We start from the raw sequence: 21,151 nt of genomic DNA, 5'->3' as shown, positions 1-21,151 counted from the left end.
CTGACAGCACGGAGCTTCACCGGCAGGACGTAGCACGTGGGAGGATCACGCTATTCCCACCAGTTCAGTTGCATATCCAATGAATCTTGACTGTCTATCCTTGTTTGCCTCTTAGGATCAATACAAAGCATCATTGCTTCCTTTCTCTATTGCATGCAGAAATGTGTGCAAATAGGCACAATATACACAACGCTGCATATCACAGAGGGAAGCAAGCACAGACAAATCATACATTATTTATGCACATATTGACAGTACATGTGACCCCAACCAACACTCACATAGGTAAAAGCAGCTGTACTGACCAGACCTGCCTTTCCTTCACAATCACATCTTTGACAGTGTAAACATGAGATATTTTGTAGGTGTGAGTGGTCAGCTGTGGGGGTTGTCACTGCCTTCCCCAGTTAACAGATGGTATTTCTTCTGTACATTAACCTGCAGGTTAACATGGCTCTTTAGCCTCCTTTGGTCACCTTGGACTCACCTCAAAGCCTGCCGCCTGCCGGCTCCCTCCCCCCACCGTCGATGCTTTTCCCTCTCATTCCACCTCATCTCCCCACCTCTTCCAGCCCATTTTCCCCCCTCGCTCCAGCAGCCTCTCTCAGCCCCCTCGCTCCAGCAGCCTCTCTCAGCCCCCTGCCATTATCTCCCCACACCAACCCCCTCTTTGCTCCTCATCTTCCGTTCCTTTGCAGCCCTGGAGTGGGTGCTGCTTACCCCAATATCGCATGTCTAAAATCATAATCATCAGAAATCATGAAATATATACAACAGGAAGCTTAGAACCTGAATTGGGAAGTGCAGACCTCACATGGCTTCAGACATGTAATGAGGGTGTGTGAGTGGACAGGTCTGGGTCCATGTTGGCATTCCAAAACAGAGAAAAGATGCAGGGTTTTAAAAGTCCAAATAACAGAACTACCTTTTTTTATGATAGGGGTGCAATCTCTGCAGGGGCAAAAACACAAGGTTTCATTATGATACTGTATGAAATCAGAGAGCAGAGATGCAGAAAGAGTCACTGTCCTGATCTCAAGAGAAATGTATAAAAGCCTGCGCCCCCACACACACTTCACTTTCAGCGAGAGGTCTTGCGAGAGCTTGTTGCAAGGCATTTAAAAATGGCCACCGGGGTGCAGAACATCTATCATTAAAGCAGAGAGCAGACTGAAATCAACTGTGCCATGTCCTTCAACAGCACTCGGCTTTCCTCTTCACTCAGCTTTCCTCTCCAGGGGGATTTCCTCAGCGTCCACATCTCACACAGGCCACATCTCACACAGGCCACATGTCACACAGGCCACATGTCACACAGGCCGCATGTCACACAGGCCACATCTCACACAGGCCACATGTCACACAGGCCACATCTCACACAGGCCACATCTCACGCAGGCCACATCGCACACAGGCCACATCTCACACAGGCCACATCTCACACAGGCCACATGTCACACAGGCCACATCTCACACAGGCCACATCTCACACAGGCCACATGTCACACAGGCCACATCCCACACAGGCCACATGTCACACAGGCCACATCTCACACAGGCCACATCTCATACAGGCCACATGTCACACAGGCCACATCCCACACAGGCCACATCTCATACAGGCCACATGTCACACAGGCCACATCTCACACAGGCCACATCTCATACAGGCCACATGTCACACAGGCCACATCCCACACAGGCCACATCTCATACAGGCCACATCTCATACAGGCCACATGTCACACAGGCCACATCCCACACGGGCCACATGTCACACAGGCCACATCTCACACAGGCCACATCTCATACAGGCCACATCTCACACGGGCCACATCTCACACAGGCCACATCTCACACAGGCCACATGTCACACAGGCCACATCTCACACAGGCCACATCTCACACAGGCCACATGACACAGGCCACATCTCACACAGGCCAAATGTCACACAGGCCACATGTCACACAGGCCACATCTCACACAGGCCACATGTCACGCAGGCCACATCTCATGCAGGTCACATCTCACACAGGCCACATCTCACACAGGCCACATCTCATACAGGCCACATCTCACACAGGCCACATCTCACACAGGCCACATCTCATACAGGCCACATGTCACACATGCCACATCTCACACAGGCCACATCTCACACAGGCCACATCTCACACGGGCCACATCTCACACGGGCCACATCTCACACGGGCCACATCTCACACAGGACACATCTCACACAGGACACTATTGACTGAGAAGTGTAGCATTATTCATTCTGACTAGCGGAATCATGCAGTTTATCGATCTGCGCAGCCTTTGCGCAGCATCACAAGATCGGCCATTCAGAGGGTTTTGATAGTCCACTTGCAGATTCCAATTCCGCTCACCTGTGTGCTCGTTCACTCTGGAGCTCTCCATGGTGCTGAACCTGTGTTGAGTCATTTTAGTCACTAATTAGCCATTTTTGCCCATGTAGTAAGCTCTAATTACCTAATTAGCTTCAAAGATCTGTCTGTGTTAGGTCACCCGCAGGGGTGCTCTTTAATTCACACTTCCTGAAAGATTCAGCGCAATCGCACGTAAAATGGCATAGCTGTGGCCGAACACAATTTCTGCTCACACACACACACACACACGCACGCACGCACACACACACGCACGCACGCACGCACGCACGCAGGCACGCACACACACACACACACACACACACTTTGCATTCTTATTATAGGATGACAAATGTGTCTGTGTTTGCGTGTGTGTGTGTGTGTGTGTGTGTGCATGTGTGCGTGCGTGCGTGTGTGTGTGTGTGTGTGTGTGCGTGTGCATGTGCATGTGTGTGCATGTGTGTGTGTGCAGCGTGTGTGTGTGTGTGTCTGTGTGTTTGACTTGAGGGTAAGCTGGGCTGCAGTAAATTGGATTTCATGCTCAGTCCTTCACAGTAGCAGTATGCGACACTATATGACACTAAGACAGAACCATCTTCCCCCTGCAATGATGACAAAGTTAGCACTACTGCACATCTCTAAAGGCTACAAGAACCACCAAACACAACTCGATTGCTCTGCGTTTACACAACGTGCACTAAATGCCACTGCATTTGATTTAAAGCATTGCTTTTGCAGAGAACTTGCCACAATGTCAAACCTGCCTATAGCGCAAACTAACAACTCGGCATTCCTGCCACAGAAGTAAAAAGTCAGTCATAATAAATCACTGTGACAGATGATGCAGGCTTGTGATCATCGTCAAAGTAATGATGTCATCTTGTCACTGTTGGATCAACTTGACTCTTCATCATCATCACATCGCCCTACACACAGAAACCCGGGGCAAAGACAAAGCAGAACCCAGTGGCTGCAGCAGCAGCAGCAGCTGGCGGGCTAACAGACCTGCCTCATTGCTGTGTGTCTCTCTCTGGAGCTGCAGTGACAGTGAGGGGGGGTTGTCAGGGGAGGCTGCTGCTTAATCCAACACAGTAGCTCATTTCAGAGTGGTTTGTGCACAGCAGCCCATTTAGATGCAGATGTGAGCAGGCTGGCATCATGTGCTGAGCCAATAAGCCTCTGCGTGTGGAGTTGAGGGGTCTGGGACTAAAGCTGGTGGCATTTTTAACTGCGTCAGGCGGTCGGTTTGGTTGTTTGGTTGCTCAGTCAGTTGGTTGTTTGGTTGCTCAGTCAGTTGGTTGTTTGGTTGCTCAGTCAGTTGGTTGTTTGGTTGCTCAGTCAGTTGGTTGTTTGGTTGCTCAGTCAGTTGGTTGTTTGGTTGCTCAGTCAGTTGGTTGTTTGGTTGCTCAGTCAGTTGGTTGTTTGGTTGCTCAGTCAGTTGGTTGTTTGGTTGCTCAGTCAGTTGGTTGTTTGGTTGCTCAGTCAGTTGGTTGTTTGGTTGCTCAGTCAGTTGGTTGTTTGGTTGCTCAGTCAGTTGGTTGTTTGGTTGCTCAGTCAGTTGGTTGATCGGTCGACAAAAAGTTCACCACCCTTTAGCGGGCACAGTTTTCACCCTATGGAGGCTGAAATTTGGCATGGAGGTCAAGTGTGTGTGTGTGTGTGTGTGTGTGTGTGTGTGTGTGTGTGTGTGTGTGTGTGAAGGTGTGTGTGAAGGTGTGTGTGTGTTTTTGTTCATGCATTCCAATTGGCTAAAAAAGGGGGGTGATGGGGGGGATTTCGAAATGCAGGGTGGCAGAGGCAGAGTTGGGTGGGCTGCTCTTGCCATCCTGCATTTTCGGAAATTCTCATATATGTGGTCGCAGCTGTTGCAAATTTGCGCTTGTATTTAGTGGGACCCTGCAGTGCTGCTGCCTCTTATCACACTTCATTTTGGGGGGGGGGGGGGGGGGGGGGCGGCGTATCGCCAGACCCGCCACCCCACCCCCACCCCCCGTCCACCCTCCCTTTCCTCCTGGTCCCACGGAGCACCAAGATGGAGACAGCCCTGGAATACAGAGAGGCACCAGCTACGTCACTGACATTGACATTACCTCTGTGATCATCAAGTCTAAATTGGCTAAATGAATTGCCAATTTGGGAGGCCTTAGTCACAGCATACGGATGTGTGCGTGCCTGCGTGTGCACATTGGCTTTGTGAAATCTAGTGTGACGATAAGGTTCTCGTCTTGCTTTGTCTTCCGCCCCTCTGCATCTCTGGCCAACTAGCCCTCTGTCCTCTCTCTCTCTCTCTCTCTCTCTCTCTCTCTCTCTCTCTCTCTCTCTCTCTCTCTCTCTCTCTCTCTCTCTCTCTCTCTCTCTCTCTCACACACAATCTATGTAAAATTCAATAAGCTATTACACGAGCATTGATCTTTATCTGAGCCAAACATTTGCATTAGAAAAAAAAGGCCATACGGTGAGCGAGCGGGTGAGCCTGAGCTGTCTGTTCGTTTCAGTTTAGAGAGAAGGGCCGAGCGACGGGGGGCTCTGGATTTATAGAGTTTGGCAGCGATTTAACACTTTAACGCTCTTCAGAATGTGTCCGATCAATGCTCTCTCTCTCTCCTGCGTGGTAGCATCAATGCTCTCTCTCTCTCTCCTGCGTGGTAGATCAATGCTCTCTCTCTCTCTCTCCTGCGTGGTAGCATCAATGCTCTCTCTCTCCTGCATGCTAGCCGTCGTCGAGGAGTCCTGGTCTTCACTTATCTGATGTCATTGTAAATCAGTGTGGTGGGCCCGGGGAGGTTGCTGCTCCTCTCCCTGCAGCAGGCTGCTGTGGGATGGTGTGGATACAGCCAGGATACTGTGTCAACTTTAAGTACAGCAGTCTGTTACAGCATGAGTGACTGCACTGTGAATGCAGATTTATAAGTCGCAGCAGACAGGCCCTGCCCGCCCTGCCCTTTTAGGTTGTAATGTGGTGTAAAAATGAACTGCGGATTTACCAGAAAGCGTGAGAGGAATACGCCTCCCTCGCTCACCAAAGAGAAAGCGCCTTTGAGTGCTCACTGGCAAGTATTGTGTCCATTATTGAAACAGAGTGTTGCCCCAGTGCTTGCTCTGTTTACCAAGTGGCGATGCACCGAATCAAAGACATTTTTCACTCTGTGATCTTTATAGCTTTCGATAACAACCGAGATCACATCTAAACTTGAGATTTACATATATTTTTTGAGACTCCCCAAACAGCCCAACGCATTATTGTCGAATATTGTCGATTGAACCATCAACTGTTTATCGAGGTAATAAATCAACTTCTATACAATCTGACGTATTTTTGCAGACATAGACTGCATTAAAAGGTTGAGTTATATAAAAAATCATCCCCCCGGACAGTTGTCATAAACGGTGAAATAAGCTATATACAAAAAAAATTTTTTAACCAGGATGTAAGCCTGTTTATTTCTGCTGTAAAGTTGGGCATTTTAACATGGGGGTCTATGGGGAATGACTCCCTTTTGGAGCAAGCCTCCAGTGGCCATTCGAGGAACTGCAGTTTTTGGCACTCGGCTGCATTTTTCCACGACGGAGGTTGCCGCTTGGTGTGAACTAAGGTGTGCGGTTACCAATGGTTTTTCCAGTCTGCACAAATCTCGCTGCGGTTGGTTTAGAGAGGTGATTATGACTACCATGTGAGCTGCAGGATTACCGGCATGTCATAAACTGTGACCTCTAGTGCCATCATCTCTCCCATCCCCATCACAGGACGTTCCCCCTTATTTGCTGTCCTACCCTCCACCCTCCCTCCCTCCACCCTCCCTCCCTCCCTCCCAGCAGCATAATGCAAGAGCCACACGCACGAGAACAGCCTTCCGAGGCGAGGAAGACTCTGACAAAGCCAGAAGGAAAGACTTTCCCCTCAATCTATTTCTGATCCTGACAGCACATTCCCGATGTCTCCCCCGCTGTCACTGCAAAGGAGCTTCCTCCTTACCAAAATAGCTTTCTCCCTCCCCGGATTTGACAAGCGGCTGGTTTTTCTTTCCAAATGTAGCAGATTTGTTAAGCAGTCATCACACAGCAGTGGCAATAAGGGATGACAATAGCCGATAATCTCCGGAGAAAAGATTATACAAATTCTCTACAGACTGAGATGGGGCCTCCGGCGCCCTGCTGGTTTTACACTTAAAGAGGAGAAGAACCATGATGGCAAGCAGGAGAACGCAAGCAAAACAGGATGAGGAGGAACAAAACAGCCGGAAGGAGCTGTGGTGGTGTAGAGAGGAGCTGTGGTGGTGTAGAGAGGAGACGTGGTGGTGTAGAGAGGAGACGTGGTGGTGTAGAGAGGAGCTGTGGTGGTGTAGAGAGGAGCTGTGGTGGTGTAGAGAGGAGCTGTGGTGGTGTAGAGAGGATCTGTGGTGGTGTAGAGAGGAGACGTGGTGGTGTAGAGAGGAGCTGTGGTGGTGTAGAGAGGAGCTGTGGTGGTGTAGAGAGGAGCTGTGGTGGTGTAGAGAGGAGCTGTGGTGGTGTAGAGAGGAGACGTGGTGGTGTAGAGAGGAGCTGTGGTGGTGTAGAGAGGAGACGTGGTGGTGTAGAGAGGAGCTGTGGTGGTGTAGAGAGGAGACGTGGTGGTGTAGAGAGGAGCTGTGGTGGTGTAGAGAGGAGACGTGGTGGTGTAGAGAGGAGACGTGGTGGTGTAGAGAGGAGACGTGGTGGTGTAGAGAGGAGCTGTGGTGGTGTAGAGAGGAGACGTGGTGGTGTAGAGAGGAGCTGTGGTGGTGTAGAGAGGAGCTGTGGTGGTGTAGAGAGGAGCTGTGGTGGTGTAGAGAGGAGCTGTGGTGGTGTAGAGAGGAGCTGTGGTGGTGTAGAGAGGAGCTGTGGTGGTGTAGAGAGGAGCTGTGGTGGTGTAGAGAGGAGACGTGGTGGTGTAGAGAGGAGCTGTGGTGGTGTAGAGAGGAGCTGTGGTGGTGTAGAGAGGAGACGTGGTGGTGTAGAGAGGAGACGTGGTGGTGTAGAGAGGAGACGTGGTGGTGTAGAGAGGAGCTGTGGTGGTGTAGAGAGGAGCTGTGGTGGTGTAGAGAGGAGCTGTGGTGGTGTAGAGAGGAGCTGTGGTGGTGTAGAGAGGAGCTGTGGTGGTGTAGAGAGGAGACGTGGTGGTGTAGAGAGGAGACGTGCGGCTGAGGGATACAGAGGCAAGCGGACAGAAAAACACACCATGAAATAGGCAGAGACAGTAAGGCTTAGTGTGAGGGAGAGACAGTAAGGCTAAGGCTTGGTGAGGGAGAGAGAGAGACAGTAAGGCTAAGGCTTGGTGAGGGAGAGAGAGACAGTAATGCGGCTTGGTGTGAGGGAGAGAGCGACAGTAAGGCGAAGGTTTGGTGCGAGGGAGAGAGAGAGTAAGGATAAGGCTTGGTGCGAGGGAGAGAGAGAGTAAGGATAAGGCTTGGTGCGAGGGAGAGAGAGAGAGTAAGGATAAGGCTTGGTGTGAGGGAGAGAGAGAGAGTAAGGATAAGGCTTGGTGTGAGGGCAAGAGAGAGCGTAAGAATAAGGCTTGGTGCGAGGGAGAGAGAGAGTAAGGATAAGGCTTGGTGTGAGGGCAAGAGAGAGCGTAAGAATAAGGCTTGGTGCGAGGGAGAGCGAGAGAGAGAGTAAGGATAAGGCTTGGTGCGAGGGAGAGAGAGAGAGTAAGGATAAGGCTTGGTGTGAGGGAGAGAGAGAGTAAGGATAAGGCTTGGTGCGAGGGAGAGAGAGAGTAAGGATAAGGCTTGGTGCGAGGGCGAGAGAGAGAGTAAGGATAAGGCTTGGTGCGAGGGAGAGAGAGAGTAAGGCTAAGGCTTGGTGCGAGGGAGAGAGAGAGAGTAAGGATAAGGCTTGGTGCGAGGGAGAGAGAGAGAGTAAGGCTAAGGCTTGGTGCGAGGGAGAGAGAGAGAGTAAGGATAAGGCTTGGTGCGAGGGAGAGAGAGAGAGTAAGGCTAAGGCTTGGTGCGAGGGAGAGAGAGAGAGTAAGGATAAGGCTTGGTGCGAGGGAGAGAGAGAGTAAGGATAAGGCTTGGTGCGAGGGAGAGAGAGAGAGTAAGGATAAGGCTTGGTGCGAGGGAGAGAGAGAGTAAGGATAAGGCTTGGTGTGAGGGAGAGAGAGAGTAAGGATAAGGCTTGGTGCGAGGGAGAGAGAGAGAGTAAGGATAAGGCTTGGTGTGAGGGAGAGAGAGAGAGAGTAAGGATAAGGCTTGGTGCGAGGGAGAGAGAGAGTAAGGATAAGGCTTGGTGCGAGGGAGAGAGAGAGTAAGGATAAGGCTTGGTGCGAGGGAGAGAGAGAGAGTAAGGATAAGGCTTGGTGCGAGGGAGAGAGAGAGAGTAAGGATAAGGCTTGGTGCGAGGGAGAGAGAGAGTAAGGATAAGGCTTGGTGCGAGGGAGAGAGAGACGGGGGAATTGAGGAAAGGCTGATATCTGCAGCACCCAGCTGTGAGGCTTAAGGAGCTTAGCCTTCCTGCCCATCATAGAAGACTTCTCAAGTGCAGGCATTCACCAGCGCTTAGCTGCCAGTGAGAGAACAAGTGAGCAGGAGGGGGAGAGAGAGAGAGAGAGAGAGAGAGAGAGAGAGAGAGAGAGAGAGAGAGAGAGAGAGAGAGAGACAGAGAGAGAGAGAGAGAGAGAGAGAGATGAGGGGCTCAACATAAGGAAACTAATGCAGAAGATGATGGTGGTGCTGGTTGGATGTCTGTGCTTGTTCTGTCACTCAGGAGCCCAGAGGAGATGTTTTATTAAGAGAGGAGGCTGTCAGGTGTAATATCCTGTCTCACCCAACAACATCCTCATGAAACGGTTCCTATGATATCTCACGAAAAGTAGATTTCCTTCAGTCTCGTGCAAAATCCTACCCAAGAAAACTTACGGTTATGTTTAGGTATACATAAAACAACTTTTGGTACCACCTTATTTTTGGCGGCCATTTTTGCCTGATCTTGTTGCTGACAGCTTGTCACCCGTCTGGGCGAACGGAGCAAATCACTAATCAGGTCCAGCTTGGCAAAAATCTCGTCGATAAATATCCCTTTAAGAGCGCAGTGCATTCATGGGTAATTGCCTGCTGTTGCTAATATTAGCCGCTAGTTAGTTATGTAAAGGCCCAATTATACTCAACGTTAAAGACGGAGACGGAGACGGACAGAGCCTTCTGTCCGTACTCTGCGTTAATTTCGTGCGTTTTCTGTCCGTCATCTGAAAGCTTACGGATATGCATGAAACGGAGCAAAACCCCACACACACTCATACATTTGACTCTCTACTGCCCACTGGTGGATGTATTGCTTAACATGATACCAACGTGAAAGACAAGACGCATGGAAGTATGTGGGCAGTGACGATTACACCGTTTGAAACGGATGCCCTTATTTACGGATGAAAATGGAGTATAATTGGGCCTTTAGCGTTAGTTTGTTGTTTATAACGTGGCTATATTCATAACGTTTTATATCGCGGATGCGTTATTTCGAATCCCACATAGGTTACGCCAAACCCCACATAGGTTACGCTAAAACACACATAGGTTACGCCTCGAATCCCACATAGGTTACGCTAAAACCACCACCGCAAAGCGTGTGGGTTTCAGGACGAAACAGGCTCGAGCCACTATCGTCATCTTTAGAGCACAATATTCCTGGAATGCAAGTTTAACTAAACAGTTACATGTCCTCTGCATTCTACATAAAATTAAGATATTACGGGTTGTTTTATTTGGTATGTTACATACTTATTGGCCAAGTTATGTTCAATTCAGCCAGGGTACAAGGGACTGAGTGTACAGTAGGTGGCCATCTTTTCAAATCAAGTAGCCATTTAGGAAATGGCAAGCTGCAACAATAAGTCACGTTAAACCGGACCTTGTATGCACAATTATTTTTTACAGTGGGGCATTCAAAAATAAGGTGGATAGGGTTTGGTTTTGGTTTTACAGAACATAGTGACATCTTGGTAGGGTCAAAAATGAAATGCACTTTTTGGGTCTGTAGAATGTCCTGATTTGTTATGTCTGCTCATTGTAGACTTGAGTACCTGTTTACTGACATGTTTCACGTTGCTCAGTTTGTGTTAAAATGCCTGCCAACGAGGGTGCTGTATGCTTTATGTGTTTATGTGCCTTGTGGCCACACTGATTCATCAGAAAATGGACAGAATTATAAAACGGACAGATTTAAGTCTGTTGCATTGTTTTTGTACAGTATATTGGCATTAGCTAATTAGCGTGGGTAAACCCAGCCTTCAACGTGACGTCACAGGCTATCTTTGTGACTGATAGCACATAGAGGTCAGAAGAAGTACAGAAATACAGAAATTTGTATGATTCATCCACCCGAGACTACAAAGACCTACAGATGACACAGACCATCTCCTCCTGCGCGTTTGGCTTCTCTTTAACACAGCGCCAAACACGACTATTCTTCCTCCTCTTCATCATCAACCTCTTCTTCCGTGATCGCATCCATCAATGCATGGTCCATAATAAAAAAATAAAAAAAAGTCTGAATAGCCTACAATTTACTACGTCAATAAAAACTTGATTTGAGATCGAAAAAATTTAATGCAAAGCACAAAAACAAGAAGACAACAAACTTACTTGCTAAAAACAAACTGAAAATAGCCTACAATTGCACTAGGATTGATTATTCGCCGATATAAATCAGGATCACACACGGAAGAACTGATGTGACATTTGCATTCCTGCTAAAAACACAACGAGAGCCTGGAGGGGGATTCTCCGCTCTCTGCAGACACTGCACTGATACCGTATTTACCATAAAAAGATGTGCCTCTGCGGAGAGAACGGTCTTGCCGTGAACACCGCGGACACCGGACACTCCGCAGTCAGTATAAATTTGCTTTAAGTGTTCCGCAGGCTCAAAACGCCACCCATAATAACTTTTAATCAGTTTGAGTCACGCTCTTTCCATAAAGTCCACCAGCTTTGATATATGTTGGCTAGTTGTTGATATTAGAACAATATTGTGGCTCTAAAATAACATTTTCACAGACATCGCGGCCAACTGTCATGGCGGCGACTCTGTTGCCGGTATCTCCGCTCATGGTGACGAATCCATCCATCCCATACGTCCATCCAGAAAAGGTTCAGCTTCCTTGAACTTTCTGTCCGTCAAAACCTATGCAAACTTGCTGGAGACGTATGAATCATCACTCATCAGTGCTCCACAGACAGACGCACAGCTGTTTTTGAAAATGAATGGAAGTGAACAGAGAAATTAACACAGACAGACAGACACCTGCACCAGTGTGGCCATGGCCTAAGTTATGTTTTATAGCTGTAATGTCTAAGGATCAGGATTGTGCTCATAATTGATAATTTGATATGGGTTGACATTGTCTTAGAGTAGCCTATATTTGTTCTTTCGCTCTCACTATGTCATTGCTCTTGCTTGTTATGTTTGTAGTGTCTTGTAAGACCACGCGGGCTGGGCACCTTCTGCATGACACTTAGAAAAATAAATAACGACATACTTTCAGTCGGAATAATCTCTCTTTCCCTCCCCCCCTCTCTCTCTCCCTCCCTCCCTCTGCCCCCCCCCCCCCTCACTCTCTCTCTCTAATTTCCCTGTGTGTGCATGTACCCCAGGAAGTGTAAACCGACCAGGGCCGGTCCCTGCCTTCCTCAGGAGCCCGCCTGTCCTCCCACCCCCGCTGGACCTGAAGCCCTTCCTCCAGTTCCCCCTGGAGACGCCTCACCCCGCCAGCATCGGCCTCTTCCACAACTTCAACGCGGTGAGTGCTTACATGGAAACACGCACGCAGGCGCGCGTCTACATGTGCTCACACACACAGAATACAGCAGCCAGTTATGGTCGTCTTGTTTTGCTTGTAACAGTAGACAGTAACGGTATTCAGCTGCGGTTTGGACGTGTTTTCTTCTAAGACGGGCGATACTTCAGATTTGTTCTCATCTGAAATGATAAACTGATAAGTGTTTGCTTTTCAAACGGCGTGCTGAGTTTCAGCATCGTTGAAGGAAATGCCCGCGTGAGTGTTTTTTACGGCAATAAAATGAGTTACGGCTAATCAATTTTGATAAGAGGCACGTACAGGCTGTGTTCTCTACAGTCAGCATTTTCACTGGCCCCCGTCTCATTTCCAGATTGGGTTTCATCTGAAGGTCAATGTAGTGACAAACGGGGAGGCACGTGCACAACACACACACACACACACACACACACACACACACACACACACACATTCATCGACCTCATCTACATACGCCCTGGCAGACTGACCCTCCCACTAATTAATGATTCATTCTTCCTTCTTGAGGACGTGTGTGTTGAGGCCACCAATCTGCCAGAGTGCCTCAATCTCACTCTTTGTTTGTGCAGAAACATTGAAGCAAGTCCACAGCACTAACTGTGTGCGAGTCGTTGTAGAGCTGAACAGTCACGTGACACTTCTTGCCCCGGAAGTGAGTTTCCTATTCATTTTATCCATAGACATTAAAAAAAAACGTATATAACAAGTTTTAAGGCTGGAACCAAGCCAACCCGTGGCCTACTGAATCATGGGTGACCATAAAACATTTCAGTTGGAGCAAAAACAAAAAATTAAGACGGGGGGGGGAAATCGAAAATTATTTTTTTCCCCCCAATGTTATTTTTTATTTTTGCTCCAACTGAAATGTCTTATGCTCACTCATGATTCAGTAGGTCACGGGTTGGCTTGGTTCCAGCCTTAAAACTTGTTATATAAGGATTTTTAGGAAATGTCTATGGAGAAAATGAATGGGAAACTCACGTCCGGCGCAAAAGATGCAAAAGATCAGCTCTGTTGGAAACAGACGGTCGTGCTTAGCCTGCTCCTCTAGAGGTTGCTGGTACAGACAAATGGCCAGACCAGAAAGGGCAGACCGAGAAAAACACTTGATTATTTTGATTATTGTTTCACTTATGTTGCAGTTTCAGCTTTCAGGGGAACTTCTCTACAGATGATTATTAAAGTTATTTAGAGACCTTTATATCTGGCCTGCTGCCCCAGCAGGTTTACAGGTAATTTGCCAGACACTTGACATTCTCCAGAGTATAGGTCTGCATTAAGACAGAAGCACCACAGTGAAGCACCGCGTGGGCAGGAGGAGAGAGTGAACGTGTTCCTCTGTTCCTTTAGAACACTGGATACTACTGGTGGGAATAGCGTGATCCTCCCACGTGCTGCTACGTCCTGCCGGTGAAGCTCCCGCCGTCAGGTGAAAAGAAGCAGCTGGCAACTGCACATGTATCGGAGGAAGCATTTGTGTGTCTACTCTCTCCCCAGATCAGCAGAGGGGGTAGTGACCGGGGCATCAGGGGGAATTGGCCAAGTACAATTGAGGAGAAAATGGGGGAAATCTGACAAAAAAAGGACTTTGATTTTTATGGGAGTTTAAAATTTAATGATTAAGCTGCCACAAATCTCTGCTCTCTGTGTCATTCAGTCAGTCAATTCAGGAGTAAAAAACCGACTTTGAACCAATGAAATAAATCTAAAATCGTGGAATGATCTTGCACTATACAGCTGGTGATTAGAGATTGGTTTCTGTGAATAAAGCATTTAGCCAGCATGTGCATAATGAGACAGTGTCAATTGCTTGTGCAACAAAAGTGGCACTGTTTGAGGAAGGAGAGAGCGAAAGGATGGACAAAAGGTGGAGCTAATAGGTTAATGAGGTTCTACCTGCAGGGGGGTAGACGTGTAGAAGGTGCTCAGAAGCAGCCTGCTCAGAACAGGTGGTCAAACAGACGCAAAGCACAGAAAGATACAGGCACTCAGTGAAGGCAGGGAGCGAGATCGGCATCGCTAACCACAGCCAATAATAGGGGATGAATAGGTGAGCAGATGGATCTTGTTTCTATGTACCTTGTCTGCACGATGCACGTGCACGCACACGCGCACCTGCGCACGCGCACACACACACACACACACACACACTGAGAGAGACACATGCACTCACAAGCAAACAACATTATGTTGGCATGGAGATGCATACTGTACGTGTTGAAGGTCTGGAGGTGTTGAAGGTCTGGAGGTGTTGAAGGTCTGGAGGTGTTGAACGTCCCCATATGAAAGACACAAAACAGGAGAGGGCAAGAGGAAAAGCCGTCAAGGAGGGTAAAAGAAAGGGTGACAGGTGTTTTGGGTAACAAGTAGGCCAAGGTAAATTTTCAGTTTTTTACAGATTATGAAAGTGGAGATTGTCAGCTTTCAAACGATGTGTCATACATTGAAATCTGAAAATAGTTTAAGAAGGTAGCTATTTGAATGTGTCTACTCCTACTGTACAACCTTGGGTTTGCCTAGAACAAGCTTAGTTTTCCAACAAATTACAAGTATTTAAGTGATCCTAAAATGGTTGTTTGTTATATTGAGTGTGTTCTTCAACATCTAAACTTGTGTAATATGGAAAAAGTGGAAAAACTTTGTTTTAAACATGCCTTCTATGTTGATTATGCGGTTTTCAGGGTTGCCTACATGTTACCAGACCCTGTCACGGGAGCAACAATCAAATTAAAGCAGGAGTCTATAAATATTTCTAACAATGCATTCAAATTATAGCTTTGGTTTTCAGGCCAATTATACCTTTCCCGTGCTGATTGGAGCTTGAGAGCGTAAACAGTCTCTCATTGGCCAGTATGCGTTCACAGTGTAAGCCAGATGAGAGGCTGAGTTAAACCACAGGGTACTTCTGGCTGCTTGATCAGGGCAACACCCAGCATGCATTGTTGTTGCCAGTCGGGTCAGAAAGCTCACACAAGTTCATTTGAGTCTGGTGAAACAATGTAGTAAACATATATGAGTGACGTGGCATAATATAGCCGACATCTGTTCCTAAAGTATAAATGCATAACTTATCACAATCAAACACTTTGTTGTTTCTTGATGCTATTTACTGCAGCACGGCTGATATGTTGATCACAAAATTACAGAGGTTGATTAAAAATGAGCTATAGCCTCACTAACTAGCTAAAATCCGAAATATCTGTCCTCACTTCTCAGGTTCAATGATCGTTAAGTTATCGAACATTTATATATATATATATTACCAAGCTATTATTATTATTATTATTATTATTATTATTATTATTATTATTATTATTATTATTATTATTATTATTATTATTATTATTATTATTCTTTTCTCTGATTCTGTGGTTTGATCTTTTGCGCAGTGTAGCACAAAAAAAAGTACAGATCTTCGGAGATAGGGGAGTCTGTAATTAGGCCCCTCTAACCCCACCGTGAATCAAAGCGTTTGAACGGCACCCAAGAACCCGGGCCCAGACAGCATGCAGCAGCTGCTACTGAGGAAACATAAACCCACCTGTCCACATCAATCAGGACTCTCTCTTCAATTCTCTCTCTTCTCCCATCTTTATTTCCCCTCCTTCTAGCTTTCTCCCCTTTCCCCCGTCACTCACCTTATTTTATTCGGTACCACCTCTCACTCTCCCTCTAATTCCCAATCACTCTCCCACTTCAAGTATCCCCCTTTCAATAGATTGCCTGTGCAGGAAAACCTTGACTTCTGAGGTTTCCCTTATCAGACTAGCCCTCCATGTGGCTAACCTTCAAACGTGACCTCTGGCTTATCTCTCTCATCAGATGGACCCTGTCCAGAAGGCAGTGATGACTCACACCTTTGGCCCACCCATGGTGAGGACTAAGCGGCCGATCATCACCTGCAATGTCTGTCAAATACGTTTCAACTCGGAGGTACGGATGCATGAATAGTTCATATGAATAGGGCTACAGATGGTGCCGCGGCACTATTTGATTTTTCAATTAATATCCTTATAATTGGATGGCAAACGCATGAGTGGAATTCAAGGTCTGCGCCAGCACTGATAGATAGAAGCAAACACATTTCCTCTAGAGGATCGGAGCCTTGCACCTGCACTTTAATCACATCAAATCATGAGCTAAATTGCTGTAGACTATTTGTGTTGGTGATTGACTGCACTGCTGGAGCAGGTGAGAACTTGGTCTGCAGTTTCCCATCTCCACTTTTAGCCTCCTGGAGAAAGGAAGAGGGAGGGGGGGGGGGGGCGGGGGAGTGACAGACAGAGAGAAACCCCTTGCTTTTGGGGGGGGGGGGGGGGTCCTGACTTTGAATGGAATGGTGTGAGGTGTTTAAGGGTGTTTGTGAAGGAGGAGGATGAACCACGACTAATGCAAGCGTATCCTCAGAGCCAGCTTCAGGCTGATGAAGCACATTTTCAGCATGTCAGTCTTGACAGAGGGTACGATGGGCCCGCTTAGGCAGAGGGACTGAAATCCAAGAGCACAGAAGAGGTGAAACTTAAGAAGAGCGGTTTAAGTGTCACCATTAAAGACGCAGCAGTGTTAACTGAAGTTTCATGGTTGAAAAACAAATATACCTCATAACATGCACATCCAAGCCTAATGGATAATGATTGGCATATCTACTATTATCGGCAGCCGCTCAATACGGAGGAGGCGCTGGTTTTTATACCCATGAAGTGGATACTGACCGCTATCTTGCATTACAGTATAACTGTACTGTATACTATATCAACCTGCCATGTTATCATCCTGTGTGTTTCTTATGTGTATATGCATTATTGTGGTTGCCGTCTGGGCACTCATGTAACTGACTGACTCCCAGCAATTGACTGCACTATTACTGTTTATGTCCTTTGCATACTTGTATTCATGTGGACATAAATAAATATTTCAAATGTGTGTGTGTGTGTGTGTGTGTGTGTGTGTGTGTGTGTGTGTGTGTGTGTGTGTGTGTGTGTGTGTGTGTGTGTGTGTGTGTGTGTGTGTGTGTGTGTGTGTGTGTGTGTGTGTGTGTTAGCCGGGAGTCCAAGTTGTTTAAAGACGCACTGAGTGTATTTAGCCATATATTTGCCAGACAAACACTAGTGACTGATCGAAGGTATAAACAGTCTAGGCCAGTCATTCACAACCTGTGGGCCTCACCACTGTGTGACAGGTGTCAAGTGTCAGAGGGCACACTATCTCATGCCTTCTGGTTCTGCCCTTCAGTAACAGGATTCTGGGCAAAAATATTTGATTGGTACCCTAAGGCCTACAAGATAACCCTCCAGCCGGAGGCGGAACGAGTGGCCAGCTTCAGCTGCTCTGAGTCCTGTCTGAACTTCCCTGCAGCTGTGCAACAGTCTCTAACACAGGTGACAACTGTTGCAAAAAAAACTCATTCTGAAGGAATGGAAGTCCCACTCTTCACCTTCTTTTCAATTGTGGTTGACGGACATGACTTCTGTTATACGGATGGAGAGACCTAGGTTCCTGAGGACCAACTCATGAATGATGAAATTATCATTATGTATGAAAATGCATTTCTCCATTGTTGAACTCCATTAGTTAATTTGTAATACATTTTTTGTTAATTAGCCTATTAACAGGCCCTCATTTTTAGTTTCTGATTTCTATGTGGTGCTGATGGACAGCTCCTTTATCATTAAGGCATTATTTTTTGGCCTCCGTACTGTTTACAGTCGGATGTGGGCCACAAAATCTTTGAGGTTTTCAAGTGGGCCGTGAGTTGAAAACGTTTGGGAACTGCTGGTCTAGGCGTTTTATCTCTGATTATGTGTATGTGAGTGAGTGTATGTATGTATGTATGTATGTATGTCTTGTGTCTTAACAAAAAATAAAATAATTTGATTAGAAGGGGACACACCCCCTACATAACCTACTGGCTGCACAACAGACTGTTTTCATTCAGAGGGTCTGCCAACTCCCCTGCAGTAAAGACCGTTACAGGAGGTCTCACCGCAATAACCATACAATAACCCTCATATACAGTATGCAGAGAGAGGAGACTGATCCTTTCCCTCCCTCTCCCTCTCTCCTCCCCTCTCCTCCTAATTACACTATTAAACCCATGCACATTGCTCATACACAGTGCACACTTGTACAATTTTCTTGTACAATTTTCTTGTACAATACACACTTGTACAATCAATCACTGATGGCCACACAATTGCTTGAGTGACAACACTGATGACACTTGGTCACACCCAAAAACTTGTTTGCCCATTACATACATGGCACATCCTCTCCAGAGTCTCCACCTTGCGTGGATTTCGAGTCGATATAAAAAGTGCTTTTACACGGGGGCGGAAAAAAATCTGTGTTTATGGTCGGTGCTGTAATCTCTAAGCCTAAGACGTGTCCAATCAAACAAAAGTTAGATTTACAAGCCTGCCTAAAGATATAAATACATTCCAGTGTTGAAGTGTCGAGTGTGTTTTCCTGTAAATGCAGTAGGGTGTTAAGGACACAGGCAGGGGGTCATCCGAAACCTGTGTAACACGGCCCTGTTCTCTCTGCGGGAGGTCGCTGCTTACCCACCCGCTGTAACTCCACTCCCCAGACCTCCATGTTCTCACATGCCCTACATGTTGATGTGCAATTGGGGCCACAAATGTTTGTGTACTCTTTATATACGGTACATGTTTGCATAAATCTGTCTACTAGCGTCATTTATGTAATGTGAGCCAGTGCATGGAAATGTGTGCGCTTGCATATTGTGTGTATGTTTGTCAAAAGTATAGTAGTAGTAGTATCAATAATTAGACTATCGGGGCCTATAGGTTTTGGAGAAGCTCGCGTGCCCCGTGGTAAATGGTAGCTGTATAGAGTATCAATATTTTCCTGCATGGGTATCTGTATCGAAGTTAGATTATCTCGTGACAACCCTGCACACGTGTGAATGCATGCGTGCATGAATGTCTATTCTTATGGACACCCTGACATCACGCAAACCGGAAGTGGGGGTCAGATCGGTTGTATGGGGTTTATACAATCTAGTTATGGGTAAACAAACAAGTATATCAACACACGGAGGTGGTCTGAACTTCGGTTTTTAATCAGAATATTACATGTACAAACGACCCCATTGATTCATCAGAAGTCTAAAGCCATGTTCATAGTAGTCGGGCGCCCTTAGTGACAACAAGCAAGACGACACTAAAAACTGACAGGTTTTTGTACTGAGTTTGGCGTAATACATAGTAGAGCAACCCCCGTTCCCCCAGCGTCGTGTAGCAACAACATTGTCAACAGGCCGGAAGTTGACCGCAAGAATAGAAGATGGCTTGCCAGCATCATGCGTCATCTTCTGTGCCGCTTTCCCTCCCACTCATTGCCTTGAGGGTCCTTGTCTGCATCTGCAGCTCTACAGCAGCTCTACCATTTATTTCCACAGTAACCTGAGAGACTGGGAGCACGGTGGACATGGTTTAATAATGAAAGAATACTCTGCTTACAGTACAGTGCTTAGCTTACCCGCTCTGTTTGGCCAGCGCTGCAGTTAAACTGTTAAAGACTCACACTCGAGCACATCTATTTTTCATCGTCTCTTGCAGCAGGTCATAATCAAATAAAGTCTATTAATGACCCCCGACGGACCCCTTAACGTCCGTGTCCGTTTTACACTTAATTGTCAGCAAAAGACTTAGGCTGCACACAAAGTGAAGGGGAGCACATTGATTGATATCGGCCATGCAGAAGCAAGTGCTTTATACTGCTAGCAGAGTGCAGCCCCCCACATACACTGCTAGCAGAGTGCAGCCCCCCACATACACTGCTAACAGAGTGCAGCCCCCCACGTGTCGTAATGCTAGCAGAGTGCAGCCCCCCACATACACTGCTAGCAGAGTGCAGCCCCACACATGTCGTAATGCTAGCAGAGTGCAGCCCCCCACATACACTGCTAGCAGAGTGCAGCCCCCCACATACACTGCTAACAGAGTGCAGCCCCCCACGTGTCGTAATGCTAGCAGAGTGCAGCCCCCCACATACACTGCTAGCAGAGTGCAGCCCCACACATGTCGTAATGCTAGCAGAGTGCAGCCCCCCACATGTCGTAATGCTAGCAGAGTGCAGACCCCCACATGTCGTAATGCTAGCAGAGTGCAGCCCCCCACATGCTTTACACTGCTATCAGAGTGCAGCCCCCCACATGCTTTACACTGCTATCAGAGTGCAGCCCCCCACATGCTTTACACTGCTATCAGAGTGCAGCCCCCCACATGCTTTACACTGCTAACAGAGTGCAGCCCCCCACATGCTTTACACTGCTAACAGAGTGCAGCCCCCCACATGCTTTACACTGCTAACAGAGTGCAACCCCCCACATGCTTTACACTGCTAACAGAGTGCAGCCCCCCACATGCTTTACACTGCTAACAGAGTGCAGCCCCCCACATGCTTTACACTGCTAACAGAGTGCAGCCCCCCATGCTTTACACTGCTAACAGAGTGCAGCCCCCCACATGCTTTACACTGCTAATAGAGTGCAGCCCCCCACATGCTTTACACTGCTAGCAGAGTGCAGCCCCCCACATGCTTTACGCTGCTAGCAGAGTGCAGCCCCCCACATGCTTTACACTGCTAGCAGAGTGCAGCCCCCCATGCTTTACACTGCTAGCAGAGTGCAGCCCCCCACATGCTTTACGCTGCTAGCAGAGTGCAGCCCCCCACATGCTTTACACTGCTAGCAGAGTGCAGCCCCCCATGCTTTACACTGCTAACAGAGTGCAGCCCCCCACATGCTTTACACTGCTAATAGAGTGCAGCCCCCCACATGCTTTACACTGCTAACAGAGTGCAGCCCCCCACATGCTTTACACTGCTAGCAGAGTGCAGCCCCCCACATGCTTTACGCTGCTATCAGAGTGCAGCCCCCCACATGCTTTACACTGCTAACAGAGTGCAGCCCCCCACATGCTTTACACTGCTAACAGAGTGCAGCCCCCCACA

At 47.5% G+C, this 21,151-nt stretch overlaps 1 protein-coding gene across 1 annotated transcript in view; it reads left to right on the top strand.

The window, feature by feature from the left end:
- Positions 1 to 21,151, top strand: part of LOC310799353 (zinc finger protein 385A-like) — a gene marked incomplete at both ends in the record, with an annotated part of 54,977 nt that overhangs the window by 21,665 nt on the left and 12,161 nt on the right. Inside the window, 2 exons of the mRNA XM_083661945.1 lie at positions 11,994 to 12,139; positions 15,998 to 16,108. Of these exons, the coding sequence (XP_083518071.1) occupies positions 11,994 to 12,139; positions 15,998 to 16,108 (257 nt within the window). The remainder of the gene's footprint in view (positions 1 to 11,993; positions 12,140 to 15,997; positions 16,109 to 21,151) is intronic.

The sequence above is a fragment of the Poromitra crassiceps genome, assembly GCF_964638095.1.
Source record: "Poromitra crassiceps genome assembly, chromosome: 27".
Lineage (NCBI taxonomy): Eukaryota > Metazoa > Chordata > Actinopteri > Beryciformes > Melamphaidae > Poromitra > Poromitra crassiceps.
Note: the sequence above shows the minus strand (reverse complement) of the source record. Positions and strands in the feature narration are given on the sequence as shown.